This window comes from Paramormyrops kingsleyae, chromosome 1 (genome assembly GCF_048594095.1).
Source record: "Paramormyrops kingsleyae isolate MSU_618 chromosome 1, PKINGS_0.4, whole genome shotgun sequence".
Lineage (NCBI taxonomy): Eukaryota > Metazoa > Chordata > Actinopteri > Osteoglossiformes > Mormyridae > Paramormyrops > Paramormyrops kingsleyae.
Genome location: NC_132797.1, coordinates 20,545,646 through 20,558,026, shown reverse-complemented (window position 1 = coordinate 20,558,026; position 12,381 = coordinate 20,545,646). Strand labels below are relative to the sequence as shown.

Below are 12,381 nucleotides of genomic sequence, written 5' to 3'. Positions count from 1 at the left end.
CCTGGCTGCGCCTAGAAATTCTGTCCATAAAGGTTATGAACAGAATCGGTGATAAAGGGCAGCCCTGGCGGAGTCCAACCCTCACCGGGAACAAGTCCGACTTACTGCTGGCAATGCGGACCAGGCTCTGACACCGGTTGTACAGGGACCGAACAGCCCTTATAAGGCAGTCCGGCACCCCATTCTCCCGGAGCACTCCCCACAGGACTCCCCGAGGAACGAATGCCTTCTCCAGGTCCACAAAGCTCATGTAGACTGGATGGGCAAACTCCCATACACCCTCCAGGACCCTGCCGAGAGTATAGAGCTGGTCCACTGTTCCACAGCCAGGGCGAAAACCACACTGCTCCTCCTGAATCCGAGGTTCGACTATCCGACGGACCCTCCTCTCCAGCACCCCCGAATAGACCTTACCAGGGAGGCTGAGGAGTGTGATCCCCCTATAGTTGGAACACACCCTCCGGTCCCCCTTCTTGAAGATGGGGACCACCACCCCGGTCTGCCAATCCAGAGGCACCGCTCCCGATGTCCAGGCGATGCCATGTCTACCAAGACAGCCCTGCAACATCCAGAGCCTTGAGGAACTCCGGGCGGATCTCATCCACCCCCGGGGCCCGGCCACCGAGGAGCTTTTTAACCACCTCAGCGACTTCTGCCCCAGATTTTAAAATAATATTCAATGGGCATTTTTTCACGCAGCAGGTTAGATAAATGGACCCCAACTCTCATTATAATTCAGTGAAGTGCATTTTGGGCAGGAATGTGATTGGCACCACCATGGAAGCACCTGCTTCTCTGAGGTCAGGCCTTTATCCAGCACTGAGATGTAATGCTGCTCCATGGAGGTTGTTCTTCTATCATAATGCAGAAAGAGATCAATACAGCTGGTGCCACATGGTCCGAAAACTCAGCAACAGAAAGTGATGCAGTTAAGATGAGCGTGGGGTGCAATGAGCAATTTAATGGCCTTGATTGAAAGGCTCTATGATTTTCCAAGACAGGCACTGTGGCACAAAGCAACTTGGCACCAACAAACCATGTAATAATGCCTCTGAAACAGCTGCGGCGGAAAATGAAAATCCTCGCACAGTTGGAGAAGGGTTTGCTAGAGATCTGCATGTCATTCGGAGAACCCTGTAATTGAATCGTTTCCTGTGATTATCCTTTAACGCAAATGCAAATGCACCAGCCTAATGTTCCTCTGCTGTTCAACTGTAACTGACCAGTTCGGTCCCTCTTCAGTCCCCAGCAAGAAGTAGTGGCTGCTGCCATAACACTGCACCTCAAGTATCAGCAAGATGACGGATGTGACATCATTTGTATATTTATTTACTGAACATAAGAATCGAGGTGCCATTAAATTCTGCTGTGAGTTGGGCAGTTTTGGTTTTATGTTTTTCGGACACAATCCGGGTTAGCACTCGGACATCCCTTTCAGACTATTTCCTCTTGCATCCACAGTTACTCCTGTTGGATGTGGTCCTCTCAATACACCACAAAGTCTTGCTGTCCTGGTCACAAATGCGCAAGTGAGAAGCACACCGACAATTTGTCTACTTATGAACTCTAATATGTCTCCCATTATGTTGTGTGCATTGCAATATTTTATGTACAGCTGTGCTATTGCTCTGCTTATTCAACCTTCACACTCTGCTCTTACTGATGGAATATTCAATCAGTGAAGACTGGCCCCCAGGCCATGCAAATATAGGCGTGAAATACTATTTTGGCCAGTGTTTCAAATTCATTGTCCAACCCGTGTACGAGATACAAAAATCATTGAAAGATATCAGGTGAGAGGTTGCTGTACACTTGCCATTTTCCAAAGCAACATATATTTTATGCATTTATAAGTCACTAAACTTTTTAGGTTGTCTGCTGCCCTTCGCGCGTCATCTGTGGCTTTCCCAAATTATCCGTAGGTGTGGCCATGAGTGTGAATGCTGTGTGAGTGTGTCCTGCGGTGGGTTTGGCTCCATCCTGGATTATTTCCTTCCTTGTGGCCGTAGCTCGCAGGACAGGCTCCTGACCCCCAAAACCCTGCATAAGACAGTTATGTATAGAAAACTGATCCCTGGAGGAAATATGCCAAACGTCTTCCATTGCAATGTACTACCATCTCATTTCCCCCTGCTGGAAGGTGGATGGATGGATGGATAGACGGACAATTTCCCCCTCTGCTTCTTGTATGTACAGCCATGAGCATGTGACACAGCCCTGACCTGTGGTGCAGCGCTGACACTGATCTCCGGGACAAAGTTGTCATCAAACAGGTTGATTATTTGCTCCTGCTGCATCTCTTTGGTGGGTGTCAGTTTCGGGGGTGGAGGAACTGGGGGCCCCTTCCTCAACTGTGAGAAAGAGAACAGTACAGGTGGTGCAGTCAGGTGGAGCTGGATGTCCAAGTCCCACACCCACAGAATCCTTCAACACACACGCTTTTATGCTAATATGGCTTGTTATATTGAGTTACGCCACAGCACTGTTGAATCTTCCAGTCTGTTTGGTCAGAAGGGTGTCAGTTAATTTCCTTTAACCATACATATAGTGCGAGCCTTGCACTCAGTAGTAAATCATTGCGTTATTATAATCTTTAGTTCTAATGTTACTTGATATTCCAGGCATAAAACACCATTTAAATTAATGGAAACCATAAAAACAAAGAAATTGCTGCAAGTAACAAAAATAAAATGAAGGATTTTCAAAATATTTTTAATGTTTACAGAGCAAAAAACACCACTGAAGAATGGGTGAAGGCAATTTCGAACTAATGACTGGTTTACAGTTTCACCAATGGACAATTTTTTTATTAAAAGTTTATGAATAAACAAGGCAGTCTTTGTCCCGCATTAATAACTCTAACATGACTCCTGACTCGGATCATTAGATACACCAAACCGTAAATTACCTGGCCGGGTGACTTCAGCTGAGGCGGCCCAGGGGAAATTGGTGCCAACATTTGACCGGAGGTAGTGCCAGGGCTGCCGGGGGGGGACTCTTCTGGGGGGGAGGGAGTGCCGGCGAGTCGAAGGGGACCTGAGTCACTGAGGAATCCGCAGAAGTGCATGATGGTCAGTATGTGTAGATAACCAGATAAGAAACATGTACTAATGTACCCGCGATGCTAATTCCCCAGTACTTAAGGCTCATAGAACTGCCTTATAAATATATTTATGCCTCCTTGTTTTATAGAATTACAGGAGTTTCCACAGGTTCTGGGCACAAATAGGATACCTTGCTCTTACTCTCCAAGTCATCCAAGTCATCCAAGTCATCCCAAACCAGCTCTATAAGGTTTTGGGGGATTATGGGGGGCTGGATCATCTGTCACAGAACTTCATCTCTTTTTTTGTTTGCAAGGTAATACAGTACTTATATAACCTCAAGATGTGCTTAGGGTTGTTATCTTGTGGAAAAAATAAATGATTTTCAATAGATGTGTCCAGACTTTTGACCTGTACTGCATGTGAAAGTCAACGAATTCCAGTGTACCTGAACTTTATCTTGTACAAATATAAAATAAAGCATCTATAAATTATATAATGAAAAGACTCATTTAGTTGTTTTTTTAAACCACATCTAACCCATTGACTAAGACATTTGATTTGTGAACTACAATCCAGCCTCTGTTAGCCACAATAACTTGACTCACCATTAATTTACTGAGCTGACTATTCAATCCAGAGTAGTAAAATCATACTTCAGTGACGTTCCTCAGTTAATAAGATGACTACATCATCAGTCCTTGTATCTGGTCTTTAAATGTGGTTGGGGTCAGTCTTTACTCAAAACACTAGACATTATGCAGATTAGTTCATCAGAGTTTGACATTGGGAACACGGTTGGTTTGGGCATATGCTACTGTTCAGGGAGACCATAACAATCACAACATTAATTATCACCCTGATGCACACAGGCTGTGAAATGAAGAGGAGAGAAAATCTGGCAGAAAATCGTCTTCATTCTCTCAGAATAGTAAGTGAAATACTGTTAATTAGAGTCACTAATGACAAAATCAAGTTTCAGTCTACGCCAAAGGCTAAAAACTAAACTTCACTGCATCAGCAAACAGATTCCTGTGGTTTTATTCCTTTTAGTCCTATAATAAAAAGGCCTTAATCATTTTGCAGTGATAATGAAGATCACATTTTTCAACGTTAAATATCTATACCCATCAATTCATTTTGCGACTGCTCATCTAGCCTCAGAGGAAACTGGAAAAGCACAGGGAGAAGTGGCAAACTGCACACCCAGGGAGCAGGGCCAGGATTGTTGTGTCCAGCGGGGACAGAATGGAGACAAAGGCACAGACGTCAGGGTATCGGGGAATACAGGGTATAATTACAGGTAAGGCAGGCAAAACACAGACGGACAATACAGTGACCGGACTGGGGAAACAAACTGAAACGCAGACAAAATACAGAGGACTAATGACAACAACCAGAAACAGCTGATCACACGGGGATTCCACGCGGGGTTAACGAGGGGGTGTGGCACACGGAAGGAGCGGACAATCAGGGCATGACATATTGTTTTTTTTAACTTTACATTTATTTGAATTGTCTGATATTGAAAATCATCTCCTTCCAGGGACATTGAAGGGTCAGATTTCTTATCTGTATGGCTCCCTTTTATCAGAAACCTCTTCACCTTTGAATCCTTTAATTAAGAAAGGTATGGGAAAAGGATATGGGCCGATCATTTACTGATGATGAATGGCTCTCTATATGTGAGGAGGTTTTTCATAAATCGACCTCAGTTTCTGTACATGAGCAAAACTTGAAATTCATAAATAGAACATATCTCACCCCTGTACACCTCCACAAAATGTACCCAAATGTATCTCAGTTGTGTTTTAAATGTAATTCAAAAACGGGAACATTGATGCATCTAGTCTGGGAGTGTAAGAAAATTAAATTTTTTTGGTATGAAGTGCATGATCTGGATGAGAAAATACTGGCTAGAAAATTTTTTATGTCTCCAATTATATACCTGTTAAATTGTAAAATATCACTAGATCTCTCTTCTGATTTAAATTGTTTACTAAATTTCATTACTTATCTGGCAAAGAAATGTATACTTATCTTATGGTCATCATCTTGTGTACCAACTTTAAAGATGTGTTTGGTACAAGTGGGTAACCTTCTCCCATTGGAAAAACTTATATACGACTGAGCTATTCTGGCGGATATGGGCCCCTTTGTGGGATCTACTTGAGCAATCATGACTCTTTCTTTCTTTTATGCTTTCTTTTACTGAACTGTTTTGCCCTTAGGTGTTTTAATAGATTACTGTTTGTTTTTAAATGATTGCTGTAGGTGTCGACTGTATATTGATTTGGCTCTGTTTTTTTTTTTTTTTTTCCTGTTGTTGTTAAATATCAAAAAAAATAATTAGGTTTATTAAAAAAAATAAAAAAATACTGTTTTGATAAATGTGCTTAGATGTGTTTAGTACAGTATATGCTTTTCTTGTTTTGTCCGGTTCATTTTGCATTTAAATGCTAAAAAAAACATTTTTCAGTGCAATTTTTTGGGGCCAGGAACCAATTAATTGGTTTTCCATTATTTCTTATGGGGAAAATTTGATCAGAACTCGAACTTTTTAGGATTCGGTCCGGAGTTCTGAACGGATTAATTTCGAGTTCTGAGGTACCACTGTATTCATACGGCCATTCTTTGTATTTATTTTATTTACATCTCCATTTGCACACTATTCGTTACTACAGTGCTGTGTATTGGCATCCCCTGCACACTTACTATTGCACTATTGTCTTATTTTATGTTTTGTTTATTTGCACTTCATTAATGCTGCGGTGAGACATTTTTCATTGAGCTGCACTTGTCAAGTATCAAACGTTGTGACAAATAAAGTGATTTCAATGATTTGTCCATATGAAAGGCAGAATGTCAATGATGAAGATGGTTTACATTTATAAGCAGGGAATCTATTTTTTTAAATTGGCTCAGTAAATGCTGTTCTCATACATCAGTCATGCTGGAGACTTTATTTCATTGCTCCTCTGGTTCATCTCCACTGATATGAGCCAACGGCTTCAGAAGTTAATGCAAACAATACAGAGGTACATTGCTGGCCATACCTGGGAGCTCCCTGGATTGTGAAGGCTTTGTCTGCATGCTGTTCGCCCAGCTTCATCATGACCTCGTACAGCTGGCGGCACAGCTAGCCAATCCAGTAAGAGTCAAAGAGGGATGGGTGGGATTTACACATAGGACAGAAAGAAATACCACTGTGTTACTGAAGACAGCCAACATTTCACTAGAAAGCGCTTAGACACTAGGCATTACGGAACAGCGCTAGGGCATCCTAAAGGAGACATTATAAAACATTTCGAGATCAAAATTGAAATAAAGTTGGAGGTTTTCAGATTCAGGTGTGAGACTGAAACACAACATTTTATTAAATAAGCCCATGCTGATAATATTTACTCTTAATGCATGGTTATATGTTATCCTTGTGTTTAACGCTTTGGGGTCACCGATCCCCCTCCCTCCACGGTCGCACGCCTACAGTACTACATACCTCTCCTGACTCAGCCAAAGACAAACGGCATTTTGTGACTCAGCAAAAGACGAAATGCATTTTGTGGTGCCTTTTGTAACTCAGCAAAAGACAAAATGCATTTTGTGATTCCACAGAATCAAATTCGTCAATGAAATGATTGTCCATCATTCACAAAATGCGATTTGTCCACGGAATGATTGTGTATCATTCACAAAATGCAATTTGTCCACAAAATGACTTTCTTTCATTCACGAAATGCATTTCGACCACAAAATGACTTTTTTTCTGTCCAAGAAATTTAAAGTGCTGATATCAATTCTGTGCACAAAATGAAACATTCCTTTTGAGTTCTGTGAATGAAAGAAAGTAAAGTATTTTTGCTTTACTTGATTTCATGAAATAATGATTTTTTTTGTGGCACAGAATTGTGTATTTTGTACATGAAAATGAGTGCTTCACACTCGGTGCTCCATACTCAACAGGTTAGGCTTCTGTGCCCATCGACAGAATGTTGCCAGTTCAAATCTCAAGGCTGGAAGACCAATGTCACCATTGGGACCCTGAACAAGGCTCATATCCATCAATATCTCCAGGGATTGGCTGACTCTGCTTTCACAGTTGTATGTTACTTTGAATAATAGTGTCTATAAATAAATGTCATAACCTACCTGTTATGATTAAGGCACAGCAGAAACAAGCATCAGCGCATTATAGATAAAAGCCTCTTTTGTGGTGGCTACTTGGGATACACTGAAGCCTTTCGGACCACAATGAAATAACTGAGAAAGAGCTACAGTATGTGTACATTTTTGGCAGCACAGTTTTTCATGCCTGTATTCTGTCTGTGATTCTGGCACAGGCCTTAAGAAGGCAAAATGCTCATGGCTGCTGCTCTCAGCTGTGGACAGAATGAGTGAAATTTAACATGGGGAGAGAAGACGTTTCTTATGGTTCCTCCATGGTCAAGATTTTGGCCACCAAGGCTTACATGAATTCTCATAGTCACCTGCAGATTTACAGTACATGTGGGCAGCCAATCGTTGTAGTTTATGGTTCCACATTTGCTGCTGGACAGCTAACTGAAGATTATAGTCAGGTGTAAATTCAAGGTGGTCAAGCAGTCCAACACAATTATTCAGATATGATGGTCCACCAGCAGGGATTAAGTGCATCTAAAGATCGAACTATGAAATACAAGAAAAGACCAAAGCACAATGTGGAGCATTTTGATCAGATATACAATAATGATGACTGATTGCTAGACTGATTGTTATTTATAACCATTAGCAATCATTTAAGCAGATTTTCAGGGTGGAAAATCAGTCATCATCAGGAAGGAAAAGCAAACACTCTTATACTCACCACAGTGATTTCTTTGTGGAATTTGCACTCCAGGTTCGTCACATTTTTGAATGTGTTCACGTAGAATCCCACTCGGCTGTGAGAAAATTGAAAGGAGAAAGATTTCATTATGGAACTTACCATTACTATGCAATTATCCCTTAATTTTAATATGGCTTGATATGACAAACAGCCCTATAGGGTGATTTAGACTAGTCTCCATCCTTGGGTGAAGTAGCCCCATAACTAGGCTTTGGCTGACCTTGAGAATCTAAGGAAACCCATAGGCTAAGGCCCTAGGGGGAATTGATGGACCCATATCCTCCAGAACTGTGACCTCTAGAGCCCAAATACTGAGGCCCTGGCGGGACCCAAAGCATGAGGCTCTTGGGCAGGGGTGTCAAACTGCAGTCCTGGGGGGCCGGAGCCCTGTGTAGCTTAGTTCTTTCCCTGTTCCACCACAAATGATTCAGCTCAAGAGCGATGTAGTAATTAGCGCAAGGAGTTGAATCAGGTGTGTTAAATGAGGGGAAACCCAAACATGTGCAGGGCTCTTGATGGAGAACTTGATGGAGCCATGACTTCCAGAACTGTGACCACAGGTCTCCTTGCTGGAAGATTGCAGAGAGGATGAAAGTTGGGGAAATGTGGCATGTGTACCAGAATACGAAAGACAACCTCCGTTGGGACCCTCCAAAGATAGATAGTAGGGGACCTTAAAAGAGACTCCAAAATCCTAGTATTAGTGATTTTCCAGAGAGCCATTCACCTGGGATATGGGTAATCGCCAAGTGGCAGGACATCAAGCTTTTGAAAACATAAGGGAGATGGCAGCCATCCTCCATCAATACAAGTACATAAATAACACCAAGTAGCAGAAGTTAGCTCCAGTATCATTCTAGCAGGTCTATGGAGCAACCTGTAGGATTTTCACAGAAGCATTACATTGAACATCTGAACCAAAATTCAATGATTGTCCACATGTTCTTGCTTCAGCACAACACAAACGACATTACATTCAAAAGAGTCACATGCATCATGATAATAACAGAAAATGGAAGGCAGCTTGAGCCAAGTTCTTGTCGTGCATGATTGTCATGCAACCATGGCAACCGACAAACAAAGGCCTCTCCTTCGAGGGGTATAATAAAGAATGTGATGATTAACTAATCATGAGTATGATAATCCATTATTATGGTAAATCAGTCATGAGAGGATCTTCTCTATGTAGAGCTCAGTTAGACTGTAGAATTGTTTATTAAAATGTCCCGGCCGGTAGGCTACTTTCTGGGTTTGGGATGTGAAACAGTGCGGCAGGTCAGCATGGCACAACTAGGTTGGCATGGAGATGCAAGGTGTTCATAAAGGAGAGGGGAGTGAGTAACAGCTCACAGAGTGCCTAACCTTTAAGTGCTGCAATCAGTGCTGCATTCCAAGAACAACAAACCAGTCAAGGTACCCACTGGTCTAAGCTATGTACGCACTTTGTGAGAAACACACCGTATGCCAGGATATTCAGGCTTTTGCATTCACCCGTTTGCTGAAACCTCATGGCCACGCAGCAACATGTTTCATTTGGTTTAGAGAATTCTCTCTCATCCCCACTCACTGTATTATTTTCCTTTCGCCGATTCCATCTTTCCCCCCACAGTCAACCAAAAAGGATGAGCAGATGTTGCTGTAAATTTGGAATGTCTTGTGGTAAAAACTTTCATTTATATAACTACTTGAATATTAAAATTTAGACAATAAGATACAAAGTTTTCAGATGATATTTGTTAAAATCCCTATGAGGCTGGTCACAATGGTACACATAAAATGCTGTTGGAATATCAAATAAAATCAAGATTTATCTTTTTAAGGCTGTTTGAAGTTACCTGTCCCACAGTGAGGGCAGCTCTTCCTGCAGGCCTATGTTTAGGTCACTGAAGACCTTCTGTGCTTTGTTAAACTCCTCTTCTGCCTGCAAGCGGAGATCAGTGGCACAAACACACAAAAACTGCTGACCGTAACCACCCATGCCTCCTTACACAGTCCATCATATCCTGCAGGCCGAAGTTCTGTAATTCTTTATCATTGAGAGATAAATGAATAAATAAATAGACAACGAAACAAACAAACAATGAAATAAAATAACGCATAATTTGTCTAAACGCAAAATCTACCTCACAGTCCATCTCACCACAGGAAAATTCTATCTGCCATGGGACACATATTTCTTTATATTGAAAGTGGGGGGCTCCAGACGGCATTTTGTAATGGGGCCCAGATCTGGTATCAAGGGTGAGAGAGTAAACACCAGTGTCACTTTGCACCAGTGCACAGTGTTAATAAAAACTACCACCGTGGAATTCTGGGAAAACTGAACACAACTCTGAATTCAGATCAATTTTACTCACTGATCACTGACCCCAAGCAGGAAACGGACACCCTTCTTAACAAAGCTGTCCCAAAGTCTAAAATAATAAACTGCTAATAAGAACAGCCAAAAGCAACAACAGCAAGTATAGTGTGAGCAAATTTTTATGTTTTTTTCTCCATGTAGATTTTTTCAAAGCAGCACAGATTGCCTGGAAGCTGAACTGTAAATCCTGTCATGCGGAACATCACAGACAAACAGAAATCTGACATATTCATTCAGTAAACATATTAATCTTTTATCAGCAGTATATTTCCAGCAGTAACTTGGCTTTTCCAGGAAAGAGTTTTACCTTTGAGATTTTCCTCTCGTTTTTTATGTTCGACGCTTGTAGCGTCTCCAGGTGGTGTCTAGCGGAGTCATAATCGATTAACTTCCGGCTTCTTTTCGCAATGCGGGTCTAATGAAAGAAAAGCTGTTAGCCTCCCGTGGCTTGATACTGAAGCACAATGTAATAGGCAGGAAAAGAGGGCCATGAAAAGTATTGTTACCCTGCAGTACAAGTCTGTCATTTTCAGAAGAAAAACACGTGCTTTAAAAGAAGATGCCATTACAGGGCACATATATGCACAGGTGATACTACACTTGCCAGTTTAGGCACGTCAACTGGCCTAATTGTACATCTTTGGACTGGAGGAGGAACTTGGGGAAAAAAACATGCAACATACAGGCAACAGGCAGGATTCAAACCCCACACCCTACAGGCATGAGGAACAGCGCCAGCCACTGAGCCGCCGCGTGAGTATATAAAGACTGAAAGTGACATATAGATGTTAGCCAAGGCGGCAGGGAACCACGGGTCAGACATTGTGACTGAGTTCATTTGTGCGGTGGTCAGTTATGGTGGAACAGGCACGATTTCCCCAAACAAAGAACAGTTTCAAAAATGTAAATAACATTTTAAACTTTTAAATAACAATAACATTTGGCAATTGGGAGAGAGCAAAAATGTGGACCATCTAGTGGCCCCCAAGGACTGGGATGAGAAACCCTGCCTTATACTGTGTAATTCAATGGGTTAAGGATAGAAGGATGTGAGTTTGAACCCTGATCTTATGATTACCATGTCACTGGTTCAAATCCTGTGGATGACAGAGTGCTCTCTGACCCGTGCTTGTATGTCACTTTGACAAACACCTCTGCTAAATAAATGCCTATAAAGTAAATAACCCTGAGCTATGTCCTTAGCCCTAGTTATTGCAGGGCTACTGCAGGCTGGTTGCCCCTGTGCTTCAACCCCAAAAACTCACATGGAGGAGACGATGGAGGATGTTAAAACCAAAGAATTCCCGTGCACCTTGTACAAATGGCACATACTGTACAGTAATATTATTCTCTTTGATTGCGAACCTCCAGAGACTTTTTAAGGATTCCACTCCATTATGCAAAAATAATTCAGGCTTCAAAGGGCCAATATGTTTGTTGAAAATAGGTCAGCTAGGTAGTGGTTTGGCAGGCTGGCACAAATGCAGGAATATATTGGAAATCAAGCCATTCTAGTGTGAAGTATGGCCACTTTCAGCACTGGGTGTGGTTGAAGCAGTACTTTGATGTCAGGAAACTGTCCCAGGTACGTGTCCAAGGTGATAAGCGATGAGTCCACCAGCTTCTGATGAAAGTCTTCCCAGAGAGCATCGCAATTCTGCAAAGAGTAGCAATGATATGGGTAACAAGCAACAAGAGGTGAACCCGAATTATCCAAGCAAATATAACAGGCTGAAGTTTGTTCTGCTTCTGGATCTGTAGTAAGCCATAGTACCTGAAAACACCAAACATAGTGACACTTTAAATGCTCGTTAACCTTTCAAACCCCAGAGCTTTTCTCATGTGATTTCTGCTATTTTGAGTGTTCCTTAAATGAACCATATCATGCCAGCAATATGATACCAGGATTATAAAGGGTTTTTTTTTGTCAAAAAAAACCCTCAGGTTCTAAAATTCAAATACTAAGAACAAAAAAAAATCTCAAAAAAATCTTTCCATGTCATTTATAAGTTAAATTAAAGCAGTTCTACCTTGGGAAAAAGATGGTATTTGGTCTCCTGAACTTGACCTCCTCATAAAAAAAGAGACTATGTCTGTGCCAAGCAATAAAA

At 41.8% G+C, this 12,381-nt stretch overlaps 1 protein-coding gene across 1 annotated transcript in view; it reads right to left on the bottom strand.

Moving 5' to 3' along the window:
• Positions 1 to 12,381, bottom strand: part of LOC111841578 (amphiphysin) — a 50,313-nt gene that overhangs the window by 15,290 nt on the left and 22,642 nt on the right. Inside the window, exons 5-11 of the mRNA XM_072711609.1 lie at positions 11,832 to 11,927; positions 10,578 to 10,685; positions 9,744 to 9,829; positions 7,888 to 7,963; positions 6,101 to 6,183; positions 2,909 to 3,044; positions 2,223 to 2,351 (exon numbers count right to left, since the gene is read on the bottom strand). Coding sequence (XP_072567710.1) covers positions 2,223 to 2,351; positions 2,909 to 3,044; positions 6,101 to 6,183; positions 7,888 to 7,963; positions 9,744 to 9,829; positions 10,578 to 10,685; positions 11,832 to 11,927 — 714 coding nt within the window. The remainder of the gene's footprint in view (positions 1 to 2,222; positions 2,352 to 2,908; positions 3,045 to 6,100; positions 6,184 to 7,887; positions 7,964 to 9,743; positions 9,830 to 10,577; positions 10,686 to 11,831; positions 11,928 to 12,381) is intronic.